The 17,707-nt window shown below is 37.8% G+C and overlaps 2 protein-coding genes across 2 annotated transcripts in view; both read left to right on the top strand.

Annotated features, from left to right (window-relative positions):
* Positions 1 to 1,075: 1,075 nt before the first annotated feature.
* The window catches only part of TRIM13 (tripartite motif containing 13), a 20,530-nt gene continuing 3,898 nt past the window's right edge, over positions 1,076 to 17,707 (top strand). The window contains exons 1-2 of the mRNA XM_006874145.1: positions 1,076 to 2,312; positions 10,303 to 10,306. Of these exons, the coding sequence (XP_006874207.1) occupies positions 1,081 to 2,307 (1,227 nt within the window). The 5' untranslated portion in view covers positions 1,076 to 1,080 and the 3' untranslated portion in view covers positions 2,308 to 2,312; positions 10,303 to 10,306. The remainder of the gene's footprint in view (positions 2,313 to 10,302; positions 10,307 to 17,707) is intronic.
* KCNRG (potassium channel regulator) lies at positions 3,595 to 8,582 on the top strand. Its single transcript, XM_006874144.1, has 2 exons — positions 3,595 to 4,182; positions 8,308 to 8,582. The coding sequence occupies exons 1-2, from the start codon at positions 3,605 to 3,607 to the stop codon at positions 8,543 to 8,545; spliced, it is 816 nt and encodes a 271-aa protein (XP_006874206.1). The 5' UTR covers positions 3,595 to 3,604; the 3' UTR covers positions 8,546 to 8,582.

Here is a 17,707-nt window from a genome sequence, read left to right as displayed (position 1 = left end):
CCCATAAAGATTTACAGCCCTGGAAATCCTGTACAGGGTCGCTATGGGTATGAAGCGACTCGACAGCACTTAACAACAACAGTCTAGAGGAGTAGAGGAGTCCTGGTGTGCACTGTGGGTTAATGTGCTGGGATGCAAAGTTATTTGAGATACAAGGTCAGCGTTTCAAGCTCACCAACCGTTCTTCAGAAACCCTATACTGGGTCAGTATGGGTTGGAATCAACTTGATGACGCCTAACAACAAAAGTAGTTACTACATAGTGCTATTTACAGCCTTGTTTGATTCTTGCTAAGGCTTAACAGTTGTTTACCCACAGCTGCTTTTGTTCAGAAGTCAACATTGTGCAAAGTTAGATAGCATCTTACTATTATGAAAATAGTTTTGAACTCATGAATGCCCTAAAAGTTTCTTAGAGGCACTAGGTTTCCTCAGACCATTTAATGAATGCTCAAGGGTAGTGCTAACTGACTTTGATAACTTTTCTGAAATTAAAAAACAAGTCACTTACTTAATCATCTAGGGAAAAGAGAGTTGCAGTTCTCTCATCTTGTGTTTTTATGTATGATTTTACTAACTGTAGTAATGCCTTTGAAATAGAAAAACATGCCAATTCCTGAGCACATGCTTGAATTTATATTTTCTGTGCTGCTTTTTACCATTTTATATTTGTGGGCTCAGTAAAGAGCTCATTCTATTCAGACAGAGTAGCTTTGTTTCTGATAGCTAGTAGTCAGCTCTCTGTTTTAAAACAATTGGTTGGGTCCCGCTGGTTCAACTTGCAGTTGTCCTAGACCTAACCCTGCCTCAGCCAAAGACTGTTGATGGAAAGTCCACACAAAGGCCTTGTGTGTGTGAGTGTCCTACTAATAGGAGTGTGTTCTAGTTCCAGTGGACTAAATTTGCTTTGGTTTGCATTCCCTTCCTAAATTTCTCACTTACTTGCTTTTGTTTAGCAGGTTATTTCAGTAAAATAATAATTTTCAATGCATGTGAAGATAGCTTTTTCTAATTATTTTGTAGGTTCTATTAGAGGGGTTACTAGAGTAAAATAAACTTTCTTTTTCTGTGGTAGGATGTGATGGAGCTGCTTGAAGAAGATCTCACGTGCCCAATTTGTTGCAGTCTATTTGATGATCCTCGAGTTTTGCCCTGCTCGCACAACTTCTGCAAAAAATGTTTAGAGGGGCTCTTAGAAGGGAATGTGCGGAATTCATTGTGGAGACCATCTCCGTTCAAGTGTCCTACTTGCCGAAAAGAAACTTCAGCTACTGGAGTCAATAGCCTACAGGTCAACTACTCCCTGAAGGGTATTGTAGAAAAGTATAACAAAATCAGAATCTCTCCCAAAATGCCAGTGTGCAAAGGCCACTTGGGGCAGCCTCTTAACATTTTCTGTCTGACTGATATGCAGCTGATCTGTGGGATTTGTGCTACTCGTGGAGACCATACTAAGCATATTTTCTGTTCTATTGAAGATGCCTATGCTCAGGAAAGAAATGCCTTTGAGTCTCTCTTCCAGAGTTTTGAGACCTGGCGGCGGGGAGATGCTCTTTCTCGCTTGGATACCTTGGAAACTAGCAAAAGGAAATCCCTACAGCTACTGACTAAAGATTCAGATAAAGTGAAGGAGTTTTTTGAGAAATTACAACACACATTGGATCAAAAGAAGAATGAAATCTTATCTGACTTTGAGACCATGAAACTTGCAGTTATGCAAGCCTATGACCCAGAGATCAACAAACTCAACACTATCTTGCAGGAGCAACGAATGGCCTTTAATATTGCTGAGGCTTTCAAAGATGTGTCAGAACCCATTATATTTTTACAACAGATGCAAGAGTTCAGGGAGAAAATCAAAGTAATTAAGGAAACTCCTTTACCTCCCTCTAACTTGCCAACAAACCCCTTAATGAAGAACTTTGATACCAGTCAGTGGGAAGATATAAAATTAGTAGATGTGGATAAACTTTCTTTGCCTCAAGACACTGGCATATTCGTTAGCAAGATTCCCTGGAGCTTTTATCAGATATTTGTAGTACTACTTCTGATTGTCCTTCTTATTTCTTTTGGCCCTGCTATATCCCTGGAATGCTTTTTATTTGATGAATTTGTAGCTTGGAAAGAACATCTTTCAAACTTCAGTTCCCGCTATCTGATTAAGTCTGCTGATGTTTTAGAACAATCAGTTTTTTACTGGGAACAGGTGGTAGATGGGATTTACATTTTCAGTGAACGATTCAAGAATTATACTTTGATGTTGCTGAATAATGTGGCAGAATTTGTATGCAAATATAAACTCTTATAAAATCTGTTTCAAGTAAACAATACTCTGTCCTTTGTTGTCAGGAATTTGTTAAGAGCACAGAGTAGTAGTTCATATTCGGTAACAATTCCAGTCAGATATTCAAAAGTATACCTTTCAAAAATAATGCCCTATCAAGTTATGTAGCATGAAGAAAAAATGAAATTTATATGGTATGAAGTGTTTTTTAAAGAATACTTTGAAATAAGCACCTTCCCACCATACTAAGTTTATACTGCTAAAACTGGGAGGTGAAAGAATTTGATCTAGCGTTGTATTAGTGAGGTGGTTTACTAGTGATCATCAAATATGCAATCCAGGCTACTTTTGTAATTTTTATTTTGATAGTTAACATTCTTTAAAAAAGGAAAGACAGTTATAAAAAAAAGACAAGTTATAAATGGATTGAATTTCCTTTTTTAAAAAAAAGGTTGATCCCATGATTGCTAAAACATAAACCTAATGTAAATAAAAATTAGTATCACCTTGTGACAAGTTTACATTTTTAGGAAGGTGGAGATTGCAGCCCACCTTTTCTCCAGTTGTACATTGGTTACCAAAGGGATAAGAAGTGTTAAAGACTAGTAAGAGACTAATTTGACAATGGATGAAGTAGATGCTATGAAATGCAAAGTAACCAGCTAAACACTAAGGGTGTCTTCTCTACTCCCATGAAAGATACCCATCTACCACAGAATAAAAATTAAATTTTCTTACCTTGCTTAGAATTCAGATGATAATAAAGAAGCCACCTTATTTTAGAATTGCTTTCTACTCTGCCTTACTTTTTAAAAGGTTATTAAGTGGAATAGAATTTCAGAGAATTAAACACTGTGTCTCTGTAAATCTATGGGTTTGCTTAGTTGAGAGATTCATAGTAAACAAGAAGTATGGGGCAAATGGCTCCTTTTTTGCTCCCAGGATATATTTTTTAATACAGATTTCTATCATTTTCATGGTGTGTGTGTTGTTGTTTTTTTTTTAATGGAATAAAGAAAAGGGATCTTATTTATTAGCTATAATGGCAGCTTTACTTATTCTGCTGTTCAGTTCCTCAATCTGTTGCTCCTTTGAGTTTGTGTACTACAAGTTCCCAAGCAACTCAAATTTGTAAACATAGCTATGGATATGCTATTTGCTTTATAATAGTTACCTGGAAATTTAGGTCTCTTATCTCTGTTATTCTCCCCTCCTCTCTGTTTCGTAATCATATGTAACTAGCAACATTTATAGTTGTAGGTAGATTATAAATTCATGAAGTCTGGGTGGTTCGTAGCCTCTAACTTGAAGCAAGGGAAGAATGAGTAGTGAGGACCTGGTCACACTGAATGTGGGAGGGAAGATATTCACAACAAAGTCTGCTACTCTTAGGCAGTTTCCTGCTTCTCGATTAGTACGAATGTTAGATGGTAGAGACCAAGAAGTCAGGATGATTGGTGGACAGATTTTTGTAGACAGAGATGGTGTTTTATTTAGTTTTATCTTAGAATTTCTGAGAACTCACCAGCTTTTATTACCTACTGATTTTTCAGACTATCTTAGGCTTCAGAGGGAGGCTTTTTTCTATGAACTTGATTCCCTGGTTGATCTCTTAAACCAAGAACTTCTGCTACAGCCCAAACCTGTGCTTTTGGAGGTGCATTTCTTGTGCAGAAACACTCAAGCTTTTTTCAGAGTATTTGGCTCTTGCAGCAAAACAATTGAGATATTAACCGGGAAGATTACAGTATTTGTAGAGCAACCTTCAGCACCCTCCTGGAGTACTAGTTCTTTTCCTCAGATGACCTTACTTCCACTGCCTCCACAAAGACCTTCTTACCATGACCTGGTTTTCCAGTGTGGCTCTGACAGCACATCTGATAACCAAACCGGAATCAGGTATTTTGTACTTTGAAGTATCTCTCTTCCCTCTAAGCAAAAAGCTCCCATGACTGAAACTGAAAAATGACTACTCAAAACAATGTTTGAGTGTAACCAGTATAGTTGGTTATAAATAGAATGGCTAATTATTGTCCAGACCTGGACACTTTTCAAAGTGAAAGGGAATGCTGTTACTATGTGGCATAACTAAGAGTAAACATAGACAGTCCTGAGAAAACTGCCCAGTTGTAGTAGGAAATAATTTTATAAATTGTTCCATTGCTAATGAATTTGCCTTAGGAATGAAACACTTGTTCCCTCAAGAGATTCTATATAGTAAAGGCTCAGTAGTTTCATCTCTGATTGCCTCTCACAGTATGCATATTTATTATTTCAGTCATTATGAATTGATTTTTTTATTCATTACCTTTTTTTAAACATTCTTTTGGTGGTAGTAGTGGTTGTGTGCCACCCATTTGGTTCCGACTATAATCCTATATAGGGTTTCTGAGGCTGTAAATCTTTACAGAAGCAGAAAGTTTCATCTTTCTCCCACAGAGCAACTGGTAGATTTAAACTGCTGACCTTGCAGTTAAGCAGCCCCGCTCTTAATACACTATGCTACTAGGGCTCCTTGTAAACACTCTTATAAAGAGCCTACAAGGAGCTCTGGTAACATGGTGGTTACAAATCGGGCTGCTAACCTAAGGGTTAGCAGTTCGAAACTACCAGTTGCTCTGTGGGAGAAAGATGAGGCTTTCTGCTCCCATAAAGATTTACAGCCTCGGAAACCCTGTGCAGGGTTGCTATGAGTCGGAACCGACTCCATGACATATAACAACATTGTCAGGTCAGTGGTTCAAACACCACTCCTCAGAAACCCTCAGCAGGTTTGCTACAAAGTCAGAACCAATTTAATGACACTTAACAATACATATATCCTTATCAGGAACATTGGTGGTACAGCGGGTAAGTGCTCGGCTGCCAACTGAAAGGTAAGCTGTTTGAATCCACTAGCTGCTCTTCCTGGGAAAAGATGTGACAGTCTGTTGCTAAGATAAAAACCAAACCCACTGCCATTGGATCAATTCTAATTCATTACACTCTAAGAGAGTTATTCCATAGGGTCTCTTGAGACAGTAAAACTATAGAAACAGACTGTCTGCTTCATCTACCGTCTGTGGAATGGCTGGTGAGTAAATCAGAGGTGATGGCAAAGAACTTTTGGTACATTCTCGATTGTTGTTCCCTTAAAATTTCTTAATACTGTCCTACCATTTTTCTAACTGAAAGCTGGTTTCCCATTTTTTAGGAGGAAAAAAAAATCCACCTGCCTTCATTCCTTACAGATAAAGTACAATTGTGTTTTTTTTTATTTTGTAAAGGTAGACATGTTGGGTATATTTCTGAATGTCAGCGATAGCCGTCAGGAAGAGTATCAGTCGACCTCACTCACAGCATGCTGCTTAACAGGAGAACACTGGCATGACCCAGGATGACAATCAGTTTCTACAATTGATAATTTCTCACCCTTCCAAACAGATTGCAATGCCATTCTGGGTAAAGAGAGCCAGTCAGATATGCTGATTATGAAGAAAACCAAAGGCTCTATCTGTATCTCACTGTTAATACATCTATGTACCTTTTTTTTTTTTTTCATTGGTGGGACACTAATAAGCAGAAAAGCTAGTCTTTTGCTTTCTTTAATTTTTATTGTGTGATAAGACCTCTTAAGGATCTGTTTTTCAAGAACTTAGAAACCTAAGGGAAAATATTACTGATTTTAGGAAGAAACATTAGGACAAAGAGAAAAAATGTCTTGGAGATGTTGACTGTTCCTTAAAACTCTGCCTTGTTGTTATGTGCCATGGAGTTGGCTCCGACTCAATAGCAACCCTGCACAGGGTTTCTGAGGCTGTAAATCTTTATGGGAACAGAAAGCCTCATCTTTCTCCTGCAGAACAGCTGGTAGTTTCGAACTGCTGCCCCCTGAGGTTAGCAGCCGGATTTGTAACCACTACGCCACCAGAGCTCCTTAACAACTATGCCTTAAGAGGAAGTAATTATAATCTTGAAAAACAAGATTCCTGTGTGTACATTGCCAAGTGGTTTTCCTTTTGTTTGTTAAGTGTTTTTCAGAAATGGTGCAAGTTTTTTTCTTAATGTGAGAATAGCATTATGTTTAAACTTCCAAAATAGATAATTTTAAAATCAGAGGCTATAGCAGCCTAGCTAGCATTTGCTTTTGTTTTTGACTCCCTGGTCTGAATCTTTCTATTCAGATGTTTTGGAAGGTAGAAGATAGAGGAGTGAGGCCAAATGGCTCTTCAAAGTAGCAATTCAGTATATAGTCTACCAATATGATTGATCACTGTAAGGTGTCTGGTTAACCTTGAAGGTTGCTTAGTTGTTTATCTCATAAGTTCAAAGTACTAGAAATACTTGGCATGTTCTTGTAATTGGCTATTCATGTGATCCCTTATTATCAAGCTCAAGTTATGATCACAGGATTCTAGCATCTCTTTCATTAGTGTTTTAATCTAGTTCATCTGGTATCTCCTTTTTAAAGTGTTTTAAATGGAAAAGTATAGTTGTCTTGTAAATTTTAACAGTAGTTTTTGATTATTTAATTCCCCGCTGGTTTCTATACTTTTCTTGTACCTTGTAATCTTGTAATTTCCAGTCTGGCCTTGCCTTGGAAGAGAAATTGAGTACTTTTTTCTCTACGGTTTCTTACAAGTTTCATACCATTTAGTAACTACCTGTTATATGCTTTTTGTATCTCAGTTCTTTTGTAAGATCTCTTGGTATGTTTTTTCTTTTAGACAAATGTTGTTTAGACTGTACACAGTCAAGATCTGGGTCTTTGGGTGAATATACTAATGAAATGATTTACTAATGTTAAAATTTTGCTGTATCAAATATAATAAACATTTTTTTTGAGATGTGCTTTATTTGTCAATAATTCTTAGATTTTACTATGTGTTCTTTGCCTAGGGTGAGTTTCTGAATATTAGCTATAATAATCGTTGTTTGAATCATGATACTTAAAAAGGCTCAGGATATTCCAAGCGATCTTTTTATACCATAAAACTACAGAGAGTTTAAGTTGCAGTTTTAACTAATTTTAGTCTTTTCTTTACATTTAATAAGTAAATGGTGAGAGGGTACAGAGATAATGGTATATAAAAACACAAAAACCAAACCCACTGCTATAGAGATGAGTCCAACATAAGGAAAGATTATTGTTAAGCAATGCTGTATAGGGTTTCTGAGGAGCGACTGATGAGCCTGAACAGCTGACACTGAGGTTCAAACCAACCTTGCAGTCCAGTGCATTAACCCACACCACACCAGGACCCCAAGGAAGGATATGTAAAGCTAATTATAGAGTTACAGCCATAAAGCTGTAACTATTTTAGCGCAGTCTGAGAAATGATGCTTTTGACATCATGTGTAAATTTTCACCCCCTTCCAAAAAAAAAAAAAATTGATAGTCACATGAGAAAATCTATAATGTCAGGTGCTAATAATTGGTAAAATTAGATATAGTGAAAACTATATGTATGACCTCTATTATACAAGTTATATAACAACAACTGATCCTTGTTTAAAAACAAAATTTAGTAAATTGGAAATAAATTAAACTATATAAAAAATTAAGCCAGTTGAATTATCAAATTGTCCAGAAAATAATTTCTCATTTAAAACGCACCAGTGTTATATTTTAAATATGGAATTAAAGTGACTTTGGAGATCAGGTTTTTATTTTCAGTACCCTGCTGTTAACTGATTAGTATTTGCAAATAATACAAATAATCAAATGGAAAAGGGTACTGAAAATGAAAATTTGTGTTTATAAATAAGGAGTCATGGTATGGTGCTGTGGGTTAATTCATTGGACTGTAAAAGTCGGCAGTTCAAACTCACCAGCCGCTCCTGGGAAACCTTACACAGAGTGGCTATGGATTGAAACCAACTTGACGAAGACTTAACAACATTTGTAAATCCAAAAAAAACCCCCACAACTAATAGATGAATAGTATGCTGCCTGTGCTTAAGGTCGTAAGTCAAATTTATGGTTGTACTTTTAGGAGTTACTGAAGGCATGTTTTATAATGAAATTTTTTTTGTGTGTCCTAGGTATGTTTCTATAAAACCTGATAACCGAAAACTGGCCAATGGAACTAATGTTCTTGGCTTACTGATTGATACTGTACTAAAGGAAGGCTTCCATCTGGTCACTAGAACAATATCCTCTGAAGACAAAACTGAATGCTATAGTTTTGAAAGGACAAAAAGACCTCAAGTCCTCACTGTGAACAAAACACTGAAACCAGAGATTACCACCATGCCAGAGCAAGCTCAGAAAAAGAAATGAAGTCTGTTCTCTTTTACAGTTATTGTTTTTCTTGTTTGGAAATACCATGTTTGGTCAATATGTGAGTCAAATTTATACTCAGCCTAACTTTTCAGCCTGTTTTTCCTACCATGTATCATTATATAATCACCTCCAACAGTGCCTAAGTTACACTGAACTCTGCTTGATGCTGTCCAAATGACACTATATACTTGGTGTTTTGGCACCCGTTCTTCAGCGTGTCTTCACCTTTCTATTACTATAAACACACAGCTTTTAAAGATGGGCTTTGGAGTCCGTATGCTTGGTTTCTAATCTCAGCTGTGTGATTTGGAAAGTCATTTAACCTCTCTGTGCCTCAGCTTCATCTATCAAATGAAGATATAAAGGTATCTCCCTCACGGTATGTGAAGACAAGGAGCTAATGTAAAATACTAATTAATGTTACTGATGATAAAGGATGGTTCCCTTTTAATTGCACCTATTCTCTGGGGCCTTCTTTCCCTAAGCATATTAATCAAGCTTTTTGTACATATGATCATAAAATATAATCTGAAACAATACTTTCTCATTTAACTATGGCTCCTTGGTCCACTCAATTTTTAACAGTATGAATGTGTAAAGCATCATGCTAACACTTGATGAAAGCAATAATATTTCATCGCTTGGTGGCAGAATATTTTAAGTGCTTAGCTATTAACCTAAAGGTTGGTGGTTTGAACCTACCAATTAATACTGCAGTTGAAAGACTTGGCAAACCCACTCCTATAAAGATTATAGTGTTAATCACTTAAATGTTGTGAAAAAACTTTTGAATAACAAACATTTAAAATACACACTTTGATACTAAGTCATAGTATCAAATAGTTCCTCTTCTAGGTGTTTGTTAGGTGTCATTGTAAACACTACAATGTTGTTAAGTGTTGTTGAGTCATTTCAGATTCATAGTGACCGTATATAGGGATTTCGAGGAACAGCAGGTGAGTTTGAACCTCCAATCTTGCAGTTCAAACTGACCTTGTTTGTGGTCCAGTGCTTATCCTATAGCGCCACACCTGGACTCCAATAAAACACTATGATAAACACCTAATCAAGTACACCATGTACTTTGTACATTGTGTGGTTAAAAATGAAGGAAGCAATCACTATTTTTCAACAGTATCATTCTCCAAACACATGTTAAATATCTGTTGAGCATTATTCTAAGTTTCAGGATTGAAAAATACTAAAAAATCCTTATTCTAGGAGGAGCTCACATTCAAGTGAAAAAGGGCATCATCATAACAAGATTAGAAAGAAATTCAAACTTCACCAATAAAGAACTGGTAAATTAGGGTTCATATAGTGCGGCCATTAAAAGGAGGCAACAGTTTCAGGAAGGAATGTCCAAATATTGGGAAATAAAGGTGCAAAAAAATTTTCCTACTTTATTATATATGCATTTCAGCAAAGATACAGCTCACTTGTGGAAGGGAAGAAAGTGGCAGCAGCCATACCTGAAATATTGTGTGTGTGAGGATGGGGTGGAGGGACATATGACATGGTTTGGTATCCCTCAGAACAATAGAAATTGTGTTCTTATCAAAATGCCCATGAAACTTCTCTACTTAGTAAAGAAATTGCATTCCAGAAAGTTCTAGTAGTTACAGATTTGTATACCAGGCTGGGGGGGTGGGGGGAAGCAAGATTTGTTTAAGGAAATCAGAGTGCCATAAAAGGTTACATATAAACTGCAGAACACTTGAAGATTCATAATGTTAACCTCATCTGGAGCAAAGAAAAGTGAGTAAACTAAAAGGCACAAGGAAACAGTTAAGAGGACTAATAAATGATGAGAAAGAACCCCAGGCTCCATGACCCACAACTAGATATGGTGCCTGATTATCACTGCTGACCACTCGGAAAGGGATCCCAATAGAAGACTCTGGATAGAGTTGTCCGAGATCTGATAAAGACTGGGAGATCCCTGAACATACAGCCCTTAATCCCCTTCTATCCTGGAACTTAACTCACTGCTGTGGTTCAACTTTCAGCCAAGAAAGCCTGTTAGGTAAACCAGATGAGATCAAAAGGGCAACATCTACCCAGGGAGGGATAGCAAAGCTGGAGGGGACTGAAAGGATGAGTGGAGACAGTAAATATGGAGGAAGTGGGGAAAATGCTGTTGTGGGGACTGCAATCAGTGTCACACAAAAAAGTATTTGAATTGTTGAATCCAAAGTCAATTTGTAAATACCCAAATGACAAGAGATTTGTAATGTTGTTAGCGACTGAAAATGATCCAATTTTAAAAAAGAAAAACACTAAGAATAAAGATATGTGTTTTTTCCTGACTTTTGTGGTACTCATCTCTGCAGAAAAAAATCTGTTTTTAATATGTTGTCTTAGTTTCAACCTTTGTCCATCTCTGTTATATCATTATACATTAGAGCACAATATTTCTCTTTTGCTAAGTAAGTTCTTGGTATGCATGTAACTTAGCTAGTTGGTTATAATTGGCATGATTATACCTATAAACACTAATTCTGTATCTTTTTTTGCTGATAAGATTATGAAAAACAACTAGTTAAGAATGGTGGTGGCGGTATGCCATCTAGTTAGTTCCGACTCATTGTGAAGGTTTCCAATGCTAAACTTAACTTTATGGTGAAGGTTTACAGATTATCATTATTACATTCAGCAAATCATATACTTTGCTTCATTACAATGATTGCAATCCCCTCCATGTCCCATCAATTCAGTGTTTACCTATATTCCCTTTAACTTTTGCATTCCTCCTGTGCCTCCCGCTACCTTCATCTTTCCTCTGCCAACCTTGCTCTTATATATTGCCTGCCCTGTCACCCATGTTCATAGATTCTACTGTCTAGCCCATGAATAATTCTCTTTCCACCCTTCACCCCACACACAAGGCTGTATATCTTTTACATCTTTACCAGAGCAGAAAGCTTCATTCTCCTGTGGAGTGCCTGCTAGATTCGAACTGCTGACCTGAGCTTAACAGTCTAAGGGGTTACCTACTACACCACCAGTGCTCCTTAACTAGTAAAAATACTGAAGTAAAAAATATTGTAACTACAGGTTAGCAAGTAATAAGAGAGGAAATGTTTTAAACTGGTATTAATACCATCTTATTAGGTGCCATCAAGTCGGTTCTGACTCAGTGACCCTATGCACAACAGAATGAAATACTGCCCAGTCCTGTGCCATCCTCACAATCATATTTGAGTCCATTGTTGCTGCCACTGTATCAATCCATCTGTTGGGGGTCTTCCTCTTTTTTGCTGACCCTCCACTTTTCCAAGCATGATGTTCTTCTCCAGGGACTGGATTCCTCCTGATAACATGTTCAAAGTAATATCTTCTTAGTCATTCACTTTTAGAGGAAAGTTTTGAGATTAGAAAGTTTAATGGGATAAAAGAAACATTACATATGGAAACATGTAGCATGTATAACCGTTCTTTTCATTCATTCAGTATAGATGCCAACCATGTGCTGGAGTGGTTAATGCGCTGGACTGCAAAGTTGGTTTGAAATGCCAGGTCGGCAGTTCAAGCTCACCAGTTGCTCCTTTGGAAACCCTATATATAGGGTCACTCTGAGTCAGCCAACTTGATGGTGCTTAACAATGTGCTAGGACCCCTGATGTGGCGCTGTAGGATCAACACTGGACTGGGAACCACAATGTCAGTGGTTCAAGCCTACCAGCTCCTCGAAAACCTTATCTGTATACAAGTTGGAACCAACTCGGCAGTACTTAACAACGACCACGTGCTTAAAACAGCCCTAGTTAACATAGTGAGCTATAGGCTTAGCTGGTAACCGCAAGGTAAGCAGTTTGAATCTGCCATCTCCATGGGAGAAAGATGAGGCTTTCTGTTCCCGTAAAAACCGACAACCTCAGAAACCCTATACAGAGCAGCTGTGGGTCGGACCTGACTCACCAGCATACCACCACCACCTTGTAGGTAAGCACTAGACTGCTAACTACAAGGTCAGTGGTTCAAAACACCATTTGCTCCTCAGAAACATAGTTGGTATGAGTTGGGACCAACTTGACAATACTTAACAACCATGTGCTAAAGTGTTAAAGAGCAAAGGTGTGCCTGATTCAAGCCATGGTAATTTCAATCGCCTCATGCATGAGACACCTGGACAATGAATAAGGAAGACCGTAGAAGCATTGATGCCTTTGAATTATGGTGTTGGTGAAGAATGTTGAATATACCATTGACTGCCAAAAGAACAAACAAAGCTGTGTTGTAAGAAGTACAGTGAAAATGCTCCTTAGAAGCCAGGATGGTGGGACTTCATCTCCCACATTTTATAAATGTCATCAGAAAGGACCAGTCTCTGGAGCAGGACATTATGCTTTCTAAAGTAGAGTCAGTGAAAAAAAGGAAGGCCCTGAACAAGATGGATTGAAACAGTGGGTACAACAGTGGACTCATACACAGGAAAGATTGTGAAGATGCCACAGAAACAGGCAAGTATTTTGTTCCGGTGTACATACATACAGTCTCTAGGAATCAGAACCAACTCGATGGTACCTAAGAACAATAAATAACCTTGTGCCAGATACTATTCTAAACAGTAAAGATCTTATAAAAAATAAAATCCCTGCCCTTCTGGAGCTTTCTGCAAACACAATTTCTATGATTGACATTGGGCTTAAGTTATTATAATTTAAGCCTTTTAAGTTTCTCACAGTTTTAGAGATAATGAGATATTTAGGAGAATATATGTTATTCATTAGGAAAAATAAACTTTCTGAGTGGGTTCAGGTGTTTTTTTTAAGTATTTCAGGGATTATGTCATCTGTCCAGAGATGTATCTGTCAGTATCTCAATAAATCTTTTGTGTTCATTATCCTACAGTGTTATACCAGGACTCCAAAGTCTACTATATTCTCTCATTTTTCTACTGGGCTGAGTAGACTCTGTAATAGCAATTTTAGCAATGTAAATGCTACTAAGAAGAAATTGTTTAGAAAAACTATTTCCTTGAACAAAGAACTCATGGAAGGGAACAATGTGATATCAAACATAGGGGTTTTTAAACAAATAGATGAAGAAATGAGAGGAAGGGGATTCCAGCAAGACAGTGGACTAGGCAGACACACTACATGGACCCTCTACGACAAAGATATGAGAGACCAAATAAAACAGGCACAGATGAAAATTCTGGCACCCTGAAGAAAGGTTAGAGACGCGGATGTAGTACTTGCTTGAAAGAAAGACCAAGGACGGCGAGAGAGGGAGACTGACTGGTGAAGCCTGGCAGAGCAGATTTGTGCAGATGACAGAAAAGGTGTGACTTCTTTTCCCCCACACTCCCCTGGTTTCCAGAGGTATGGCAAGATCCCACCTTCATCCATTCCCAGCACAGACTCTCTCTCCAGGAGCTACATCAGTGTGAGGTGGGGGCCAGCTGTGCCACTTTGGTATGCTGCATTGGTGCCTGGATTCAGGTGGGCTTGGCTACAGACCTACAAAACCAATAGAGCCACCAGACCAACATTTAACCAGTCACCCTGCCCCACGCTTCCCTGTGGTCCTAATAGACACTGAAACCAGTATCAAGGCCCCATACAAACTACTTTCAGATTGTGTGCCCTGAACATAACATCAAGGCCAATAGAAACTCCTCTTAAGGCCAGGAATTCTGTTGTCACCTCCTGTCCACAACCACCTCATTAACTCCTTGAATTGCAGGAGTCCCCAACAACTGCACTGTTTGTTCTACAAATAGGACAACCCCACAATGCCCCAAAGACAACACACAATTTTAGCTCACACAAAGAAGCAAGAGCAAATGGCACAAATGGCCAAAATGTAGAGACAGAAAACATCTCTGAGGGAAAAATGATAATGAACTGGAAAAAAATTCAAAAGAATGATATATTGGTACCTTCAACTGATTGACAGAAAGATTAAGGAAACTAAAGAGAACACAGAAGAAGCTTTAGAAGAATTCAGGAAAACACTACAAGAACAGAAAAAATACATGTAAATTTTTAAATATAAAACTTACAGCTAGAAATTCAGATGATTAATACTAAGATTTCAGAAATGGACAATACATTGAAAGGACAAAGGAGAAGATTTGAGCAATGGAAGTCAGAATTAGTGAACTTGAAGATAAATATCTCAATATTTTGAAGAATAACAATCAGAAAAAAAGGAAAAGTCCTAAGAAAGCCTAAAAGTTATGTGGGATACCATGAGGAGGAACAAGTTATAGGTGACTGAAATTTATGAACAGGAAGAGAAAATAAAAAGCACAGTGAAAATTGTCAAATAGTTGTTGAAAGAAAACTTCTGTAACCTCATAAAAGATGAGGAGATAAGCATACAAGGAGATGAACGAGCCCCAAATGGGTTAGATCCCAAAAGAAAATCACCAAGACATATCATAACCAAACTTTCCAAAGTCAAAGACAGGGAAAGAATCCTGAGAGCAGCTCAGGAAAAAGCCAAAAATACCTACAAAAGAGAACCAAAAGACTAAGCTCTGATTTCTCAGCAGAAGCCATGCAAGCAAGAAGTCAATTAGATGACAAATACAAAACTCTGAAAGAAAAAGACTGCCAACCAACAGTCCTATACCCAGCAAAGTTGTTTCTCAAATACAATGACAAAATAGGGTCATTTCCTTATAAACAGAAATTGAAGGGACTTGTGATGACCAGACCAACTTTACAAAAAATGCTAAAAGGTGTTCTTTGCACTATGAACCAATAGCAGTAGACAACAACCCAAAATTACCATTCATGACACCAGCACTCAGAACTCAATCCAGATATACAAGTATTTAAAGTAAAACCAACCTCCCAGACTGAAAATGGGGAACCAGAGATATCAATGTATAATTAAATCTATAAAGCAAAGAGAGGGAATAGTGTAGATACAGAATTTCCAAACAGCAAGGAACTTAAGTAGATTACAAGATAAAACAGACTCTCTAAGCAGGGAAAAAGTTAATAAATCACTGGGTAACTAAAAAGAAAAATAATACAGCTGCACATCAAAAATTTTTAAAAAAAGGAAAGCCAGAAAGATTTAGTAAACATCAACACAAAAGAAATGAAAATGAAAAGAAAACCCACCAACAAAACAATGCAACATAGAAAATTATGTGGAACAAAGAATCCAGCAGCACCACACACACACACACACAAAAAAAAAAACTCAGAAAAATGACAGCAATCAATTCATATTGATGATTACACTATTGATAATTACACTGAATGTAAATGGATTAAATGTACCAGTCAAAAGACATAGAAAGCAGGATCCTTCAATATGCTATCTACAAAGATCATATCAAAAACATGGAGGCATCCTAAATTCTCATCAACAAAAGAATGGTAAAATCAACATTGGTGCATACACACAATGGGATACTACAGAATGTTGAAGAATAATGATGAATAATGAATCTGTGAAACACCTCACAACATGGTTGAACCTGGAGGACATTATGCTGAGTGAAATTAGTCAATCACAAAAGGACAAACATTGTATGGGACCAATGTTGTAAAAAGCTAAAAAAAAAAAAAATTTTCTTAATGAAAGAAACAATCTATGATGGTTACAGGGTAGGAAGCAAGGGAAAGAAAATTATTCATGGGATAGAGGGTAGCCACGTATGTTAACATGGATAGCAGGGCAGGCAGTATACAACAAGAGAGAGGTGATCAGAGGAAAGATGAAGGTAGTGGGGGACAGAAGGAAGAATGCAATAGTTAAAGTGGATTGAGATAAATACTTCTAACTGCTGATACACGGAGGGGATTTCAACCATGTAATGAAGCAAAGTATATAATTTCTTGAATATGTAACTGATGATCTGTTCCATAAGCCTTCACTCAATTCACAAGAAGAAAAAAAAAAAGGAGGAGAGGGGATAAAAATACTACTGCTTCTGGAATATCAGTGACCTAGTAAAAAGCACACTTACCCACCAGTTTTGTCATACAACTCAAGAATTATTTGGCTTTACATTGGTACTATGGGAGTCCTGGTGTGGCACTGTAGGATAGGCACAGGACTGCTAACTGCAAGGTCGGTGGTTCAAACACACTCAGAAACCCTATGCAGTTTTACTATGGGTCAGAACCATCTCAATGGCACTTAATAACAACAACATATTGGTCCTATTGAAGATGAAAAATTGGGTACACATTTTATCACAAAAGTCATCTCATGGGGATGTGCGAGGAGACTTCCAGTATGGCAGGGCAGCCAGGAAAGGTAGGGACATGCTCCAGGAGAAAAACGAGTGGGATCTCAAAAAGGAAACGTTTATAGACCAGTCCCACGGCTTTTAAACTATCATAAACTCTCCTGAACTCACATTTTTGAGAAACTGTGCTAATAAGGATAAAGAAAAGTGCGTATTTTGGGACTCTTTCTTGTGGGGACCGCAGGTCGCTCCTGCGACTGCAGAGTTTAGAGGGCGGGGCCAGGGCCGACCTGTTCGGAAAGCGACATCTCCCAGAAGGGCAAAAGGTGATATAGCTTCCTCCCACCCCAAGTCTCCCTGCCCTGGCTTGAGATCCTAATAAAAATCGGCCGGGTGCAGCTCACCCACTCATGGAGAGTGTGAGAAAGTCGGTGGGGACAGGTAACAGAAAAAGTTAACCAAAGCCACATATCTGCTCCAATGTGGTGATTTCTGTCCATGCATTTATATTACTTCTGCTTTTAGTCTTTTTGACTAAACATCCTTCCTGGAGGTGGGAACTTATCCTCCCTACGTCCCATAAGAAGACATAGCAATCGTGGCCATATAGCCAAGCTACAACATAATACTCCACCACGAAGACAAGACCCAACAACATTTGCTACGCATTATAGACGAAAATCTGTATATCTCCTGATCATATTAATAATATAATAATAATAATAAAACAATAACCATGACCAATAAGAAAGAATCAACTTTATCAAAGCATGTCCAAAAACAGAAGAGGGGAGCTGACCCAAATGAACTGGAGACAGACAAAGGCTTTATAGAGGACGCAAATGAACTGGAGACAGACAAAGGCTTTATAGAGGAGGAGGAGTGGGTTTTGGATATGCCTGAGAGGGAATTCAGAAGAATGATATGGAAACAAATTCAAATAATCCGAAAAGAGGTCGAGGAAAATAAGGAAGAAGTAAAAAAAAAAAATTCTC

The sequence above is a fragment of the Chrysochloris asiatica genome, unplaced genomic scaffold (assembly GCF_000296735.1).
Source record: "Chrysochloris asiatica unplaced genomic scaffold, ChrAsi1.0 scaffold00263, whole genome shotgun sequence".
NCBI lineage: Eukaryota > Metazoa > Chordata > Mammalia > Afrosoricida > Chrysochloridae > Chrysochloris > Chrysochloris asiatica.
This window is presented reverse-complemented; position numbering and strand designations above follow the sequence as displayed.

Bases quoted from the DNA above. Each gene is read 5' to 3' on its own strand.
- KCNRG (XM_006874144.1), top strand. From the start codon at position 3,605: ATGAGTAGTGAGGACCTGGTCACACTGAATGTGGGAGGGAAGATATTC. The intron at 4,183-8,307 runs GTATTTTGTACT...TGTGTGTCCTAG, and splicing joins GATAACCAAACCGGAATCAG to GTATGTTTCTATAAAACCTG.